The sequence below is a fragment of the Oreochromis aureus genome, linkage group 1 (genome assembly GCF_013358895.1).
Source record: "Oreochromis aureus strain Israel breed Guangdong linkage group 1, ZZ_aureus, whole genome shotgun sequence".
Lineage (NCBI taxonomy): Eukaryota > Metazoa > Chordata > Actinopteri > Cichliformes > Cichlidae > Oreochromis > Oreochromis aureus.
In genome coordinates, this window is record NC_052942.1 from 7,801,124 (window position 1) to 7,821,353 (window position 20,230).

The following is a 20,230-nucleotide window of genomic DNA, read 5'->3' on the forward strand; positions in this document are numbered from 1 at the left end:
CCTGAGTGAGACAAAGAGGGTATTTTGTTCAACTCCAAATCCATCCAATAAAATGATGCTCCTAACACCATAAACCCTCAGTGCCCCTCAGCTGTGTGTCATACCCCAGCACTGCTTTAACCTAAGTTGACAATCTGAGCTGGGACCTGAAGGCCCGCCTGTAATGTCCATGTGTGCACCAGTCACTGTAACCGCGGGAGCCAAGCAAAGTGACCTGTAGTAGCCTCTGCTGATTGCTACTTGTCACTAACAGTGGACAGTAATAGGAGGGGCCATGGCTAAGCTTTAAAGGCAATATACAAGTACAGAGTATTTACCATTTCTATGGACAAGCTGTGACAGAAATAACCCTATTTTAGAATGAAGAGGAAAAACAGATTTAAAAAAAAACAAACGAGAGGAGGAAAATTAGGTGGAGGGAGAAATTGAGGCTATGTGAGAGAGGAAGAGATGGAGGCTGGAAGGGAGGAAAGAGTAAGAGGAGTCTCACAATGAGGCTCTTTGTGCAGTGAGGATGGGGCTCCCTGGCCCGCTTTCCTTCCCTCTCTCACTCATTCACTTTCTTTCTTAGATTCCCCTCTCTCTGTTTTCCCCTCCTCCCCCCTTCTCTCCATCTTTGACAACTCTGCAGAGTCATGCACACATAAGTTGCTCTCAAGGGTGATTAAAGCTGTGTCTGGCCAGGGTAACTGATGTGAAAGGCTGTACATCCCTCACCCCTCCAACCACACTCTCTGTCTGATGTGCCTTTCTCTTTGCCAACATTTGAATAAGGTTCATCATTAAATGACAAAAAAAGTGGTGGAGGATAAAGAAATAAGTGTATGTTAGATGATTGGATGGTTTTGTTTTTTCTTCTTTCCAGCGTGTGTGTAGCTGTAAGTCTGTACACAGGGGGTTGGTGGGGTGTGGGGGAAGAAGGGGTGATGGTAGGGATTTGGACCCTATAAATAGCCCAGTGCAGACTACTGGGCCTAACTCTGCTTGTCTCTCTTTCCAAAAGAGATTTTCACTGCCCAGTCTGTTGGAGACTCAGCTAGGGACTAAATGGTTTGAAGTGGTTGCTAGGTTCCTATTTAGGCTGCTAGACACAAAATTTGCTAACGCACAGGCCCTTGGGTTAGCATGCTAGATCTACAACATATCTCTTTTTTAAAATTTATAAAAAAAATTTTTAATAAATTGCTTCCTTCAGGAAGTCAAGTTCACGTCATCTGTTTGTGCTTGATATTTTCACTGTTGTTCTTGATTTCAATATGTTTTTGTATCTGCACAGATCTTCAGTTACCAGTGACAGAGCCAGACATCAATAATCGCCTTGAGTCTTTGTGTTTGAGTATGACCGAACACGCCTTGGGAGGTATGTTTTTCACTGATCCTCATATTTAACTGTAAAATACAATGCTGTGATATGAAAAGCTTAGAGTTTGGCTGAGGACAAGAACAAGAGCCTTTTATAAAGGAAGTGCTCTAATAAGCTGCATAATCAATAATATAACGTTGCCCAATGAAAGCTGTGAAATTTCCAGTGCAGTGCAGCATTAAACCTTCCCTTAAAGCTCATAAAGTGGATTGTAGTTGGTGGTTGCAGTGGCTGTCAAAGTTCCCTGTTTCTCCTCTGATCTAAAGAAGCACTTGATGAATCCAATCACAGATTTTCATGTAAGACATTTTAAGCGACCGGCTCAGTTAGCTGGCGTTGTTATTTTCTTATCATGTTCAGGTCATGTTCTGTTTTTGACACAGGAAGCAATAACCTGTTTGTGTGCAATACTATCTATTCTGTTTCTATCATATGAGAATTTGTACATAAATAGTAAGCAGCACACTTTTGCTCTTTCCAGGGGCGATTTTAGCCCATTTTTGGGGGTGCTTCAGCACCCCCAAAATGAATCAAAGCACCCCCAAAGATTTCTTACTTTTTTTGACAATATTTGCTGTTTGTGCGACACACTGCTAAAAATATAAAAAGCATACAGTGCTTGGTTGAGACATAACATTTTAACAACAAAAGTATAGATACCCCCCCTCCCTCCCAAAATGGTTTGTTCCAGCTCGCTGTTCCCCTACTCTGGCTCTAGCACCGTTGCTGCCAGAGCGATGGTGGCTGAGACGCAGCGGAGCGGAGGTGTAAGTGCCTGGCTTAAAACAGAACATATTAGCTGCATTTAACCTTCAGTTACTCTTTATATAGTTAGGTAGGAGTCAGGCCATGTTTCCTTTTAGCTGAAAAACATTACACCCAGGTAACCTGCAGTGTTGAAAACTTGTTTTCAACACTGCAGTCCGTCCTATACTGTAGTAAAATCAGCGACATCTGACCGTCCTGTTGCTCCCATTGAAATATATATAGCCTATTTAAAATCTAAAACTTAAAATTGTCCGTAGCCTACTGTTGTTACCACTGTCCTGTTTTAAATGGATACTAACTAGCTAACTGACCGAATGCTCATTAACCTTATAACAACTGTTGTGTGTGTGTGTGTGTGTGTGTGTGTGTGTGTGTGTGTGTGTGTGTGTGTGTGTGTGTGTGTGTGTGTGTGTGTGTGTGTGTGTGTGTGTGTGTGTGTGTGTGTGTGTGTGTGTGTGTGTGTGTGTGTGTGTGTGTGTGTGTGTGTTTGTACAGAGAGACAGCCAGGTTCATAATAGATAAAGGAAGTTTTTCAAAAAAGGAGCCACATTCAGGTAAAAGTGTAAAATCAAATGATCCGTCAATCAAGAATAATGTTGGATCAGTATTTCAATATTTAAATCTTTTATTAGATGTTCATGTGGTTTGGTTATTTTCCTTTTGGTTGAAAGTAAACTGAGAGAGGACTTTTTGTTAGTGATCTTAATAGTATTTTTTCATATTAATGTAATTTTTCATCTAATTGAATACAATCTATTTGTGTATGATTGTCAGTCCAAAGAGGGAGAGAGGAAAGAGGGGAATGTGAGGAGAAAGTACAAGGTCACGAAGAACCAGGTAAGAAAACAGACAGGGAATAGTGACAGGCACAACAAACTGTTAAACTGACAAAGATAAAAAACCTGATTTTACTCATACAATCAGGAAGTTGCGTTCTCCCTATATTAAAGCTGCTATACAGAATCTGCAAAACAAACTAGGTTGAAACACTTTTGACCCTCTTTAACAACATTCCAACATAACATTATCATTGATTGGGGAGATTAAAATTAATGATATATTTTTATGTGGTTCAGCCACAATTCTACTAAAACCTCAGCCAGTAATAGGTAGGCTAACTTTTGGACCGTCCAGTTGTCTGTATGACTGCTGCAGTACGTGCACCACATTTGTGCACTATCAGAAAGTGCCAAACAGAGCCCTGGTGGAGTGAGGAGCTGTAAAGAGAAGCAGAGTGATCTGTTTATATTCTAAAAATGTTTTTTAAGCTAGCTTGTTTCAAAGATTCTGTACTGCAGCTTTAAATGTTTTCCAAAAGCACACATACACTTAACTTATCAGTGTTTCTCAAACTTTTTACAGTGTGTACCACCTGATAAAAATGTCAAGTCTCCCAAGTACCACTATGAAAGCATGAACCCGATTAAATATTACAACACAAAATTAGTATTATTAAATTAGTAAATTTAGTATCTGCAGTAAAGATTTTTATTTGTAATAATTTATTCTGTTTTGGGTTTGTGTTTTTTTATGTATCTGTATTATATTATACATACACATTAAAAGTGAATCTCTGTCCAAAAAATGCACTCAGTTTACTTTTTACTCACTATGAGCATCATTCATTATCCTCCCCCAGTAATTAAGGTTAGGATATGTATTTTTTTATTCCAATCCATTCTTCTTTTGCAGCATTTAAATAACCTTTATCTTTGATTTGATGGTTTTGTTACAGACTTTTCAAAAAAGTGTTTTGCTTTTCTTTCACAAATATGGGGATTAAATTGTGTTAAAATGTACAAAACAGTGATGTCATGTTTTGTGATGAGGACCCAGGCACAGAGAGACTTGTTGAATCTAAGAATCATATGATTTAAGAAAGAAATTTGCAGACTTGCACAGAGATGGTAAAATTATGATGACTGATAACGGAGACGAGGACAACAGACGACGAGGACAGGGAGGAATAGGGGTTTAAATGCACCAAGGAGACAGTCATAGAGAACTCGGGACAACTGGAGACATTTAAGGATGCAGGGACTGAGAGACACAGGGAAGAAGTCTCATCGTGACGAATAAAGTTTATCTTGCCTGGCTGGGCAGCTCTCTGGGTGCTCAGCACCCCCAAAGCTCTGATCCTAGAATCGCCCCTGGCTCTTTCTCAGATTCTGTCACAGTCAGAAAGCTGGTGTCTTACTATGGCTTGATCTCCTCAATTGATTTTAACATTGATGTAGGACCTGATTGACCCCTCCCAACACTGTTAACTTTTAGAGCTTTAGATTTTGACTCCAGACTTGTTGGAACACAACAAGGAGTTTTCAGATGCTTTTGATTTTGATGTTTAAATCTGGCAAGGTAGGTCCAAAAAAAATGCTAAGTTGGGAAACTGACAGCGACTCTGGCAGCAGTAAAGGCAAGTACATTTAAGACGAGGGAGATAAATGGAATAACCACAGTATAAAAAGCGCTAGTTTTAGCAGCAGCTTTCGCCAGTATATTATCAGATATGAGCTGCTGTGCAATTTGGAGCGATGTGACTTTTTGATCTGTCTAACTCATTGATTCCTGAACTGTGGGCCACAGCCTCCTAGTGGCCTGCTGAAGTAAGACAGCTCTGCTAGAAAATGTTGTTTACCATAAATTGTTATTTTTTATAAGGTTTTAACATTTTAAAATAAAAAATAGGACTACATAATAAATAAATAAATAAATAAACAAATCCAATGCTAATCCTTTTGGTCTGAGATTCTAATGGCGAGAGGATCTCTTTCTATTAAAATGTAACATTTAGTTTTAGGGAGTTGGCAGTCTGAAGTTCAGGGATGGCTGATCTAGTCAATCAATACTGTAGTTTAGCATGCGTGTTGCTGTAAACATTATGTTTAATTGATGCCTAATAATACATGTAAATGCATATTCTAAAAATATGAACAGCTTTTTAAAAAAAAAAAAAGTTTATAATGATGTGGGGCTTAAAATGCTGATCTAAAAAAAAAAAAAGAAGCCATGTCTTGTACATGAAATGAGCTTGTAAATGTGTCAGTACTGTACAGGACTGTAGTGGACGAGACCTTAATCGAGTCAGACTGTTGTTGACCTGGTTGTGGAAACTATACTCGTATGTACAGTGAGTTTTAGTCTCGTGGCCAAAACTCAGCTGAAGTGAAGACAGTGCTTCTCAGTGCTCAGCACAGAACGATGGACAAGTGTTGCTTTATGCTGCTCTGTGTGTTTGTGTGTGTATGTTTATGTATAGCAGAACTGGTGTATCAAAACGAACGAGTGCATCGACCTTTAAAAATTAAATAAATCAAAATGCTCTCTATATCAGAATTTTTACCTTTTTTTCCTATTTTCTGACACATGACTATCAAGCTGGTTGTGTATAGCTTGAGAAACATAACTTGGTAACTTAACTCAAACCACAGGAAGTGACCTAAAATGTTTGATGGCATATGGAAAAATATGCTGACTTCTGGTATACAGATGGCCTTTTTTTAGACAGCCTGGACTAAAATGAACTCTGATTAAGCTGCCTCTCGACAAGTGTTCCTTCTCCATTTGTCATGATGTATATTCCCAAACTGCACAAAGTAGAATTGCACTGAAAAAATGCAAAAGTGTACACACTTCCATCAAGCTGCTTAAGCCAGTGTTACTTTAACAAGCCCGGGCTTAAAGTTGGGTCAATTATAAAACAAAATACAAGGATAGCTGCCCCTCCCTGAGCCTGGTTTTGCCTGGGTTTCTTCCTGTTAACAGGGAGTTTTTCCTTCCCACAGTTACCAAATTCAGTGTACAACAGGAAACACAGCATCAGTGGTTGTAATTTGGTGTTTTAGAAATAAAACCAGAATTCAAGTCAATTCAGTGTACAACAGGAAACACAGCATCAGTTTGGCTATCAAATGTCGTCCACATAAAATACTGATGCATCACTAGCGTCATAAAGTGTTTCCGCTCTGACGCATTAATTAATAGCAGTGACTTAGCATGGTTGTTTTGTTTTTGGCTTTTTTTGTAATCTTGCTGTTACCAGACAAACAGCACTTAAAACAAACTTGAGCTCCGCAGCAGGTATATTAATTTGATATTCAGGTTGAGACCAGGTGTGTGTTAATCTGTTACAACACAATGAAACCATACATAAAGAGCAGGTGGCTTTTGTGTGTCTGCCAGGAGACAATTTGCAGGTCTGAAGCAAAAACCCAAACGCAAGTCATTCATCCCGTCATCAGTGACAGTCTCTGTCCACTTTACACCGTCATAGTTTTGTTTAATGCAGTATATTCTCCCCTTTGCGACACTATTAAACAGCAGCATGCGAGGACATTAGCCCTAACCCTTTTTCTTTTTCTCTTTTTCTTTTTTTTTTTTCTCGTTGAATTAGAAATCTCCACTGGTGTGCAGCTTGATAATGTTTTCTTCCTCAGCCAAACCAGCAGCAGCAGGTGTCAGACTGTTGTTTTCCTCTGAAAGGCTCTATCAGTATTTTGACAGATGTGTTGTTCTCTCACCATGACAGTGTGGGGCCTAGCCCCCTTGCTGTTCACCGAGTTAGCAAAGCTTCATGCTTTCAGTTCAAATGAGATGACATCATTATTCATATTATTCATAGCCCAGAGTCACAAGCTCCACTACACAAGTAGCCGGATCAGAATTAGATTTGGTACACATAAGAAGTCAAATGGCTTTTTTTTAAAAATGCATTTAGTAGAGGGATTAAGAGGATGGAGGGGCATAGCTATGTGTTCATAGCTAGAGTGGTTTGATTTCTATAGAAATTGTACTGACACACATATATATATATATATATATAGACAGACAGACAGATAGATAGATAGATAGATAGAGATAGATAGATAGAGATATAGAGATATATAGATAGATATATATAGACAGACAGATATATATATATATACATATATCTGTCTATATCTATCTATCTATCTCTATCTATCTCTATATCTATCTATCTATCTATATATATGTCTATATATATATCTATATATGTCTATATATATATCTATATATGTCTATATCTATATCTATATATGTCTATATATATATGTGTATATATATATATAGATATAGATATATAGATAGATAGATATAGATATGTATATATATGTGTGTGTGTATAAGAGAGAGAGATATCGAGAGACAGATATAGATATCGATATAGAGATGTATGCATCTGTGTATATGTACACATATATATGTATGTTATGCAGGAAGACAATTGAGACAAGTACAGAAACATGAAGTTACATCAGCCCGTCACAAGATACTTCTGTCCAACCAATGGTTCCTTATTAATGTAATGTCATGTTTTCTCAAATGTTGTGTTTCCTGTTTTATTATTTAGTTTTGTTTTGTGCTTCAGGGTTAGAAACAAATTGGAACGTAACAGCTCCTAAACCCCATCAGAGTCTCTGTTATTCAAATCTTTTTTATCTCCAGGCACTTTATATTGCAAAGACCCTACACTAATACAGAAAAAAAACAACCATCAACCGACCTCCCATGCGCAAACACCTGGTAACAATGGGAAGCAAATCTTCATTTCAACAGGAAGAAACCTCCAGTAGAACCATGCTCAAGGAGGGGCAGCTATCTGCTGTTACATTTTGGCCATACAGTTTTGTGTCCAACTCATAAGCTGAAGTTTATCTTGGCAAACTTTGGTGATAAACAGGGAACAGGAAATGGTAGTGGTGGGGGCCTGAGGAGTCAGGACTGCCTTCATTTGCACCTTTGATTCCACACTCACTCTGTCTGTCAGTGTTAATAAAGTCATTGCTGACTTAAACTGTGATGCCTCTGTTCTTCTTTAGATGGTGCAGATCGCACATCAACAATATGAGCTGAGGACCTGAGTGAGAGCAGCAGGACGGCGCAGGTTTGGGGAGCTCTCTCACCATCACCTTGAGGTCACCAGCCCTTCCGTTCCCTCTCCCTGTAGCCAATGGTAGAGCTCAACCAAAGGACCGGGCGGGATCCAAGACACACTAGAGAGTTGACCATCAAACGGATCACACTGGCACCGTCCAACGGGCTGGAAAAATACACTTCCTGCTCGGGTAGCACGCTCACAGTCACCTGTATGTGAGTGAGAAGAATGGAAGGCACCGAACACGGCCTGGAAAGTGTGCAAACTTTCCCCCTTGTCCCCGCCCCCCACCCCGCCCTTCCCATGGAGAGACTGCCAGAAGCAGTCCAGTTAGCCTCAGCAGAAGAGAGATGCTGGGCTTTGGATCAGGGCTCAGTGAGACTTTCTCTCCCCTACATCGTCTGGTTCCTGCACATTGACCACAGCTTGTGGCATCTTTCAGATCATAACAGTACCTCAGACCCAAAACATGATGAGATGAGCAGAGCCACAGGGATGCAAAAAGGAAGCTTGGGATTTTCCAGACTGGTTTCAGCAGGATCACAGTGTCCAGGACGGTTTCTTGGAGAGCTCAAGAAGGCGTCTTGCTCAGTACTGGGTGGCAACAAACCTTTTCCTTTCTATTGTATGTATTTATTGTTTACATTATGATGCTACTTTCAGAGGGTACAGAAACATTTATGAATTTCAGGTATGATTTGCATAATATATTCTGTAGATATACAGAATATATTCTGGCTTTCTACAAGCTTCCACAAGTAGCCATCACATTAGTTTACAATCACCATGCCTTATTCTTTATTTTGGCAGCCAACAAGAAAGACGTGTTGGCCTGAATATTAATGGAGAGAGAACGAGATGGGAACTTGAAAGAGATGGAGGTAGCATGGAGAGGGATACGAGGAAGAAGGGGGATGTGGAGGGAGACACAGAAAGTAGTAGAAGAAAGAACCAAGCTGAAGTGATACTAGAAAGGGAAGAGGATGTTTAAAGGAGAGAGACATCAGAGGCAGGACCTTTGATTGGCTGGAGACAACGGAGGAAGATGATGTCACGTCTGATCGTGCCCTTAGTCTGTTCATGCGAGTGAGTGTAGCAGGAAGTGGATTTGGCACAGATACTGGGGGTTAGTTATTTTTCTAAAACAGAGGAATATGCTTAAGCTGCATGTTAAAACTAAGGGAAGATTGTGAAATGTAGAGTGGAGAAGGTGTCAGAAGCAATGGGGGGCAGATTTAGTTTCCACTCAGATCTTTTTTTTTTTTCTTTTCCTGAGAGGATTGCAACATTGGAGAAATGAAACACTGTCAATCCATGAAGGGAAGTTTTCCCTGAGATCTCATTAGTGCTTACCTCCATCTGCTGGCCAGTTGCAGTCATGGCGGTACAGATGCTGAAGTCCAGGGAGACACAGGCACTAAAGACGCCAGCAGAACAATAAAAACTCATCGGTGAACATTTGGGCAAATATCAAAGCTGGTTGGTTGCTTGTGTATCTTGGCCTTCTGTCAGTTCTGTCAGTGCAGGCCTACATCATATGAAAATATTTCTGTTTTTATTCTAATCTCATGGTTATTGTGTGTGTCTTAATATTTATCCTCAGTTGTTTTGTGCCTGGAATCTAAACTTTATAGGATTAGATTTATATTGAAGTAAGCTGGTTAGGTTAAATCCTTTCTGTGCTGCTTTCAACCCAGCATGCGAGTCCTCAACCTGAAAGGTCAGCTTTGAGGTTTATCATCATTAGTATTATCATCATCATTATTATTATTATTATTGTTATTATTATTATTATTATTGTTATTATTATTGTTTAGTATAGTTTCTTGCAATTCTGTCATATTTCCTTTGTATCCTGCACTTGATATGATAATGTGAGACACTACAATCCAAATGTTCAAGGCTCGAGCAACGATGCTTTGGTTTGGAGCCGGATCAAACGGAGCAGACGGACACTCGTTCTCGACTGTAGCGTCACAGCCTTGCTGGACAGACAGACTGATGTACCCAGAGAGAAAAAAAAAAGAAGCTTCTGATGCCTCTCATTGACCTGTCTAAAGGTTGGAAATACCGCCTGATCTGAAGTATCCCACACACACAGTTCAGTGGCCATACAAGACTTTGTGCATGTTTTAGTTCTTCTTCTTTTTTTTTCTTTTTTTTAAAATCACTTTTCAAATGTTTCTCAAACCTTCCTGGAAACATAATCTGTTGATTACGATGACATTAGAATCAGAATGACTCTGGCCAATAACAACTAGCAATTTGAAATCTTCAGACTGGTTTCTGATTTGATTAGTTTAACTAATTACTAAGGTTCCTTTCCAGGCTTTTTAAAATTGCTGTCCATTGCCATTAGTTATATCGGTCACTACATAAGTAGAAACCAGTGGTATGTTTGGGAGAACAGAATTAAAAACACTCTCTGAGTGTGGGACTTTATAAAGACAAAAACATGCATAAATTCTGATGTGGCACCTCTCTGCAGCCCATTCTCATCCTGGCCGGCTGAGCATGGCTTCAGATCTCGTGATGGCAGCTCAACACTGCAGTCTGGATCTGTGCACACACACATGATAAAGTGTGTGTGATGGTATGCATGTAGTCTGGTCGCTATGACCCTGATGGACGCTTCAGGTTTTACTCGGAGTACAGGAGCAAAACACACACTCTTAATCCACACTGAGTCGTGTTTGTGAACAAAGGTTCCACCAAAGCGTGAGTGGGACACAAACCTGTTTCAGCCCCGAGTGGATGCCGTACCTTTGACGTGGTCATTGTTTGTTGGTGCCCCTCGCTGACGGGCAGCATCAGGATGTCATCACATTCAGACTCTTTCAGTGTCACTGCCATATGAATCAGTACTTAAAGTAGAAACTACTATTTATTCTTTTTTCCTTTCTTTTTGTTGTTGTTGCAGAGGTGATGCTCATGTGGGTGTAATATTATTTAAAATACCATATGTATTAACATGTTATGGCTGGTGACCATAAGTACATCTCAAATATTAACATAGTTATTGTGGACTGTTTTTTTTTTCTTTCTTTTTTTTCTTTTTCTTTTTTTTTCTTGCTGTTGATGAACTACAATCTTATTTGTATCTGTCATGTCATGTTAAGATGTTTTTGTTTTTGTTTTGTTTTTTAATTTGAAGCCGAGATCAAGAACTGGTCCTTCAGATACATCAATCCATGGTCAATTAGAAAGTTTCTCTTGTTTTTAGCATACGAAAAAAAAGTGTTGTTGTAGTGTGTGTGTGTGAGAACAGGAGGTAGATGGGTCCATTGCGGGCCTTGCAGGCCATGTCTTTCTTTGAGTTCTGTTTGGGAGAGTGAGGCTTCAAAGTTTCTGCGTATGCCGCTTGTAAAGGTGGCATTGCTCTACAGTTTTCTCACTGTGGACAAATCTAATGAAAAGACCCGAGACCACATTCAACTATGTATCAGTCCAATCATCAGTGCTTTCTGGCCATTTCCTGTCTGTGGCGCTCAACAACAACAACAACAACAACAACGACGACAAAAAAACAGCTGAGTACACAGTACTATGGCATACTTGGAGTGGGGCGCTACTTCTATGTGTTACATCCATTGAGTGGCGTGTTTGTATTAGTGTTGGTGGCTGTGCAGCAGTGCGGCTTGCTTTATGGCACCGAGGAGGAGGCTGTGTGAGGATTTGATGGTCATTGCTGGGTTTTTTTTGTTTTCTTCTTTATGTGAGATGCGTTCATAATGAGAAAAGTTCTGCAGTCAGTCATGTAATCAAAGGGATTATTAGAAGGGGTTTTTTTGTCAGTATTTTTATGTACTTTTATATCGCTGTGCATTATTATTTTTTTCCAGAGTTATGGTTTTGAATTTAAAAAGTGCCATATTTATATGAATACTGACTGACAGCAAGTTTGTGTGATTTTTATCAAAGTTGTGCGGATTGTATTTTGAGCACACAGCAGCACGGCAAGCCTCCACTTTCTGCTCAGCGGTGGTTTCTTGCAGCGTCTGTGGGTCAGAAATACAAGTGTGAGGACAGAGGACATACCTGTGAGGGATGATGGCTCTTCACATCAAACCAAATGCTTTTCCTACATGCATATCAGCTCTGTGGGTGTCCAGGAAGGCTTCTAGCGCTGTGCCCACTGCAGTATTAACAGCTAGATGACGCCTTGATATTCCAAAAACATTTAATGTACTTTTAAGTCAAGACACATATGCTGTTTTTGTATCTTTTATTTCTGTCATAGATTCTGCAGTTTAGTACGTTTTTGTTTGTTTGTTTGTTTGTTTTTTTGTCTATGTGGGATGCCAAGGTGATATTTTTTTGGGGGGTTGTTTTGTTTTTTTGTAAATTCAGCAGCATCCATTCTCTAACAAAGTGTTACTGCTTGACTGTGCGCTTTTTACTTCATTTAGTTTTATTTTATCAAAGAGCCGATGTCCTGTATTGACTGCAGGCTTGCGTATATATTTGACAAAAGAATATTGTATGTTTAATAATGAAAAAAAAAACACACACACACGAAAAGATAAAAAAAACGAAGGAAATACAGGAAGAAAAAAAAGGAAATGGAGAAAATTGAGGGGGGGGATGGGGTGTAATTTATATTTTAAAACTGCATGCACAAGGCTGGGAAAGTCATATTTAGAATAACAAAATAACAAATGGCAGTGCCTTTTTCTTTTTTGTACTCGAGACATTTAGCCCAAATGTAAATGGTTTTATATGGACTTTAAAAACTGTAATGATACAGGATAAAATGCGCAACAGGTGTGTGAGGTCACGTTCACACTGCAGCCCTGAAATGTCAAAAGTTCACATTAAGCTCGACTCATATTCATGTACAGGTGGGTAAATGGCCTGGCCTGGCTTGGGTAAAAAAACAAAAACAAACAAACATTAGCTTGATTAACTTACAAAATAGTTTTATAATAATATAATAGTACTATATAATAATATAGTTTTATGTTGCGTCCCAAAACCCTCTTATATTTGACACTCACTGAGGAGTTTTTGGTTGTTAAAAATCAGACCTAACCCCCTGGCTACAGCACTTATTACTGTCCATATCTGTGATATTCAGTAACGCGTGTATGTAGAACTGCAGCTGACTGCTAGTTTTAACGCCACTTAATTACATCATTACTTGTTTAAAGGGACAGAGAACAATATCTAGAATAACGCAGTGATTTGTCTCACTGTGACTAACTATGTAAAACCAAAGACACTGTTCGCTGTAATGGAAGAGCTTGGTGCTTCCTGCTACCTGAGGCATGACTTCTGATGTGTTGGATCTTCACCTGGTGGTAACACGGCATATGCTCACTCATGCAGTGATCCATTCCATAGACTACCAAGATATATATAAGATGTTATTTGCTAGATTCCACCTTGCAAACCCTTTGTCCTGGTCAAATTCCTCCTTTATGCATTTGGTCACATTGGGCCAGCCTACTCTCTTCTCTCCTGACATGCTCTGTTCATTTGAAACACAGCTGCAGTCTGAAGTTTCTGATACATAGACTTTGATTGGAGGAGGGAGACTGCTCCACCTGATTATTAAGTTAATGCAGCTTCCTAGATTTAAGCTGCTTTCTTAAAATTAATGTGAGGCACGCAGGGTGAACGTGAACTCGGCCGCTCGTCTTGTTTCTGTATTCTGTAGGTACTTCTTAATGCTGAATAAAGTTAAGAATTATTCTGGTCTCAACAAAAAAAACAACGTGTGAATGGCTGTGTGACAGTGAGAGAGAGGGAGTGTGTGTGTGTGTGAGAGAGAGAGAGAGTTTTAGGATGCATTCAAGTATTTTTAATGTGTCTTGCTGTACTTCTGTTGCGATGTACCAGAATGCTGTGACTTGGCATGCCCTGTTATACATTAAAAAAAAGAAGGAAAAAAAAAAAAGAACAAGCTGTAAGTTGTCCAGTGTTTTTATACAAGTGCTGGTTAATTTTAGGGGGGGGGATATATGTCTCTTGTCACAGTGTCTTCTACAGCTTCTACAGAAACACACCATCTCTGTTTCAGGAGTCCCAAACTTCATCATTTTCTCTTAGTAAATCTGATCCATTTGCTAATGTTCCAAAGAGAATGTCAGTTTTTCAGTATAAGTGCAAAGGCAGTGCAACAGTGCTCACATAAATGATCACTGTGACCATTACATGTTGCCAAAATGAAAACAGTGACATTAAGAACAGAGTACAGCAATTCAGTATTTGCAGTATGCCATATACAAATGAACATTTGTATTACAGTCTTTGGTGGAGGTGTGGTCTGCAGCTCGGCTGCAGAGGAGGGGTGGCGCCGGGGAAACTGGCAAGGAAGCTGGAAGCAATTCAGTAATTATGCTCTGTGTCAGTGATGCTGGGTCCTGGAGGAAGAGGGGACAGGTGGAGATGGCTGGAAAGCTGTCAGGATGAGGGAGTGAGAGACTGAGAAACACACATTTTGTAAATAAAAACATGGTCATAACCACGCCAAGTGTCTGGGGTCGCACAGCTCAATGCTGTCCCGTCCAACTATGAGCACTAGGAGCTGGTTTGAAGCTCTACTGAATTTAGACCTGCAGTCAACTCCATCAGATAACTCCTCTTTACAAATGAGTAAAACCTCAGTGAAAACTCTGAGACCTGCTGGTCTGCTGAAGCATGGTGCTCACGCACACAAAAAAGCATTAAGCAGTTCAAATCACACAACCACAGATGAAACAAAGTCTCAGTATCTCTTCAAAAATTAAAACTGATTCATGAAGTTATTTTAGTAACTTAGCTATTTCTGTCCACAAAGTAACATGGCAGCCATCTGGCCTGACTGGTTGGGGGTGAGGGGAGGAAGACGGGACAAAAGAGAGAAGGGAGAGAGAAGACAACACCTAATGCCATGGTGGAGAAGAACACTCAGTGCATCACAAGATATTCCCAAACAGGCTGAACTTAAAGCGTGTCAGGTTCAGCATTCCCTGGCTTTATTAAAAAATGAAAGTTTGGTGTCTAATCTTAATTTAATCTGATCAGATTTCTGTAAATGATGAAGGTTTGTGTGAATCAAACCAGTAGCTACATGTAAACGACACTTTCTTCAGTGATTCAATTTCCTGTTTGTGATTGTCGTTTTTAAATGCAGTGAACGATAAACGTGTTTATATGTTCATTTAATTTATTTGAAGTTAATTTTGAAGCAAATCTCAACTGTCTTTAAAAATCTGATATGTTAAGTCGTGTTTATAATTTCTATATATAAATTGCCTCTATACTGTACCAGTGACCAAAGCTGACTATGGAGCTTGGAAAGAAAAGCGTCTGGACTGATTTAAGTTGCTTGAAGACGTTCCACCTCTCATCCAAGAAGCTTCTTCAGTTCTTCTCAGATGAGAAGTGAAACGTCTTCAAGCAACTTAAAGAAGTCCAGACGCTTTTCTTTCCAAGCTCCTTAGACTAGACCTGGATGACTGAGAACCTTCAGACGTTAAGTTAAAAGTTTGCGTTTATGCTGTATGTGTATATGTATATGTTTGAATCTGTACTCAGATGACCATAAAAAACATTGTGTGTTCCATTAGTTTATTCAGCATTAAAATCCCCTCAGTTAAAAATCCGACGTACTGTTTACCAACTTTAGTTTGTCTGCATATTTCTGCACATTATCTCTCAGGCTCAGACATTTACAAACCTCTCTGGAGAACATAAAATGCTGCCTAGATTCAAATAAATGTCACCTGAACTTTTCTCATTTGTGAACACAACTTTCACACAGTAGGTCACGAGAACTTAGTTATCATCTCGAAACTACCACCAGGGGGAGCCCAAGTTGGGATATTTTGCATCCAGCACACAGTAATGGAAAAGAGTTGTGGTGGTGCAGTGTTAGATATTTACTTTAAATTTTACTTTAAGATATTTGTTTTAAAAGTATTGAAGGAAATATGATGATGACCCAGGTTGTGTCAATAATCAGCTGACTATTTTTTCATGATAACAATAACAGCAGTGTGACCCGGCAGCAGTTTAACAGCATTAATTCTAAAATGTTATTTGAAAAATAAATAAAGAAATGAAATGGGCACTTATACTTTCTATATTCTCAGTTTCAACATTCAATATGTCATCTCGGTACTATATTCAGTTAAATATAGGCTTGTATCAACATTACAACCAACACTTGCTCCTCTTCCTTTTCCTGCAGCACAGATTACTGTCACAGCAGTCCTGCTGTTGGTCTGTAGGTGTGCAGCCTGCAGGAGCCATCACCATCAAGGAGATGTTTAGGATTAAGCCTTTGAATACTGTCAGAAACTTTTTAAAGGGAATTCAATCTGAAGCCTTTAGTTCCACATCACGAAGCAGAGTCAGTGTCCAAACTGAGAGTAGAGCTGCTGAGTCATGGTCTGTCAGACACCCAGACCCTGAACAGCTCCACCTTCCGGCTGCTCTCTCTGGGCCCAGGGCCAGATTAACCCAGTAAGTGACCTCAGGGCTAAAATGAGCTCTGGGCCCCATTTTGTCTGTTTCCACTTTAGTTCAGCATTTTCTTCTTTCCCTTTCATACCAGAGTTATATGAACTTCTCACTGCTCTTTTTGCCATTTCCAACATAACTCTGTAATGGATCAGATGGCAAGATGTCATTTTTAATGGAATAAATAAACTAGCTTCCAATTGTTCAAAGGCAAATCTATAATATACTTAGAATCATTTAGTTAGTGTGCCTAACACAAGCTTGCTGTCATGTAGCAGTGCTTCACTTTTTTACAGTAACAAATGATCAAATTACAGAACAAGAGTTGCTCAAAGTGAACGTACAACAAACTGTAAGCTGGATCTACAGCTCCCCTAAGGGTAATAGACCTTTAGACTGTATATAAAAGATGGTCATAGCCACCATGACATCACTGAGCTCGTGAGGTTCCCTTATCAACACTGAGGTGAGCGGTTTTATCTTTTTGAAAATAGATATGAAGTGCTGGGGATGGATGTGACCTGGAATCTGAAGAACAATTTATGCTAGTTGGTTATCCGTACCCCAATTAGTCCCTTTTTGTGACTCAGGTAATTTACAAAAATTCATCTTCAATTTATTCACTACCACCTGAAACTAGCAATAGAGCCTATTCAGGCTTCAGGAAAGTGTTTACTAAGGGCTATAAAATAAGATTTTTTTCAACCACAGCACTAGCCCTCTGTTGGCCAGTGCTGTAGTTTAATGAACTTTTGTTTTGGTTTGATTGTATCCATCTTTTATAGACTTTATGATTTTCACTCAGGAGTATGTGGGAATCTACTCACTTTTAGAGCTTTAGAGGAAGTGCAGCTCCATAGGTCGTCTCCTGGTCAGCACTAAACAGTCACATCTGCAGATGAGGAACCAGACATGTACCTCAGAGGTTAGAAGAAGCAAAGAGCCACAACAAAAGCAGTTTGTTTTCTTGTTTGTTTCTTTAGCACATTGTTGAATTAAAAATGATGAAAAAAAAAGCTAAGCTAAGCTAACTTGTTGGCTTACCTTGCTCAGGAAAACAAGTTCATTTTAATTTAAAGATATATCAGTGCCGAGGCTTTAACCCGATAACTGTGCAAATATTTCGTGGAGCAGCACAGCACAATAAAACTGATGCACAAAATAGCTGATAAGCTACAGTTGCATAGGTCTGTTTTGGACCCTGTTATCCCTCAAAGGTTGACATTGTGCGTCCATGCCTGTAAGTTAAACTCTTCACCGAACACTGCAGTGACTCCACTTGAATGACCTGCAGTTTATGCAGCATTCACCTACACTGAACTTTTTAGCAAACACTTGGTTATTTACACATGCTGCAGTTATTAGGAAGCATCACTGTACATTCAGAGTCATATTTGTGTCCACATGATGAACTGAGTCCATTCTCTTTTCTATCCGCTTTTGGTCTCCACCAAGAAAAACAAAGACAATGCTGTTGGTATCGATATTGTTACAAATGACTATTTAATCCAGTAATCATTTTTAGCATTAATTAATATCCAAGTATCACTTTTTTTTGTTTGGCCAAGCCTACTAAAAGCCACACCTACACAGTATCCAATAATACCTATGTCATGAGCAAGACTGAGTATGCCCACAACCACCACAGTTGTTGTCTTCAGTTAAACAATAATTCTAATCAACAGTTTCTTTTCTCTTTTTTTCAGTCAGTGATGCTTCACCCTGTAATACCAAACCTCGTGTAGTGTTAAAGGACCGAGAAATGTGACAGCAGCTAATGAAATGTGGATGCTAGTCTGGATGCTGGTCTTAAGGCACAGGACTATGCAGCTGCAATATCCAGGACTAGACACATTTGAAGAAATGTTGCTCCAGCGGTTCCTTGGACAAATATGGTTTCCGAAATTTGACTAGTTGAAAGTATCTGTTTCTGTGTGTGGCAAAGTTAATGTAGACAAAAGACCACAGGTATCAAATGTGAATTTATAAAATATGGAAACAATATCACCCAATACCATCTCCCTTCGAGATAGGGTGAGAAGTTCAGCCAACTGGGAGGGGCTCAGAGTAGAGCTGCTGCTCCTCCACATTGAAAGGAGCCAGTTGAGGTGGTTCGGGCATCTGACAAGGATTCCTCCTGGGTACTTCCTGGGTGAGGTGTTCCAGGCATGTCCTTCCCACCGGGAGGAGGCCGGGAGGACATGCTGGGGCTGGCCTGGGAACACCTTGGTGTTGCCCCAGACAAGCTGAAGGAGGTGGCTGGGGAGAGGGAGGTCTGGGTATCTCTGATTAGGTTGCTGCCCCTGCAACCCGGTCCCAGATAAGCGGAAGATGAGGGATGGATGGAAACAATATCAAACTTCCTCACACATGCCTACATTGTTTTAATAAGTGCTTTCTTGTAATTGTACATTTATTTACTTATGTATTTTAACATTTTATTACTAATCAAAATTCTAGGGAAGTCTGACATATTTGTTTCACATGCACTTAAAACAACATATCCATAGTCTGAGGTAAGTATCTGGTTAGACACGTTTCTGAGGTTTTGAGAACAAATACAGAGAAGGGCAGTTTTGTCTGAATTTCAGGGCAGAAAATTACAGTTCATCAAAGAATTTATTATGTACAACATGCCTGTAGTTCAACTATTTGATTTGTGCCATCTGGCGTCATAGATAAACATAAATGGGTATCATCTACAAAGTAATGAAAACGTATGCAGTGTTTTCTAACGATACTGGCGAAGTAAGCTCGTATAGAATAAGGTCTTATGTCACCAGTACAGTCATGAAGTTCTGTCTTTGTGTCCTAGCACAGAACTTCATGACTGACTTTTGAATCTATCAGATGGATACGATCTTTTTCTTGATTTACAATGATTTTTTAAACAGTTCTTGAACTAAAGGTAAGATTGGTAATCGGTCTCTATTTAGCTAAGACAGCTGAATAGAGTGAGGGCTTTTTAGGGATTGGTTTAATTACAGCAATCTTAAAAGCCTGTGATACATACCCTGTTAATCCTACTAATACACAAAATTTCTATCTGTCCTCCTACACAAACAAGACAGGTGCAGCCAAACTTGGCACACAGGTACATGTTAGGCTCCTGAAAGCTTTTATTTAGATTACACATTATAGTGATTGGTGGTTACTAGCAACCACCTACCAAAGGATGAAAAATCTATAGCATTTATGCACCTGTAACTCCTTATAAAAGCACAGTATAAAAAAAAAAATCAATTTTAGATCCACAGAACATCAATATTAAAATATACTTATATGCCATTATTAAAATTACATTTTTACAGTATGCAAGCACTCAGGGAGACACACAGAAAGGGAGCTAATTAATATACGTAATCACAACACACCAAACAAAACTGTACTTAGGATAAATTGATTTTATTAGCTGCTTTAGTCCTTCTACTGGAGGTTTCTTCCTGTTAAAATGGAGTTTTTCCTTCTCACTGTCACCAAGTACTCACTCATAGGGGGTTGTTTCCCTGTACTATTGTAGTGTCATGAAGAGAATGTTTTTGCGAAATTTTATATTAAACTTTTTGTAGCTTTTGTACTTTACATAGTAAAATATCGTTCATAGCTACTTAAAATGCAAGTGTTGCACGCACACGAAACTTCCAAAGTCAAACATTTTCCTTGTCTGCTAATGTTGCATGAATTTACGGAAATCTTTAAAGGAAATAAACTTACATGTAAACTTATGTGTGTGCTGTGAATAAAGACATGGGCGC

The 20,230-nt window shown here is 39.3% G+C and overlaps 1 protein-coding gene across 2 annotated transcripts in view; it reads left to right on the forward strand.

Moving 5' to 3' along the window:
- Positions 1 to 11,040, forward strand: part of samd4a (sterile alpha motif domain containing 4A) — a 68,629-nt gene extending 57,589 nt beyond the window's left edge. For both annotated transcript variants that reach the window (XM_039601879.1, XM_039601906.1), the window contains 2 exons: positions 1,277 to 1,360; positions 7,972 to 11,040. In XM_039601879.1, coding sequence (XP_039457813.1) covers positions 1,277 to 1,360; positions 7,972 to 8,000 — 113 coding nt within the window. In that variant the 3' untranslated portion in view covers positions 8,001 to 11,040. The remainder of the gene's footprint in view (positions 1 to 1,276; positions 1,361 to 7,971) is intronic.
- Positions 11,041 to 20,230: the final 9,190 nt, after the last annotated feature.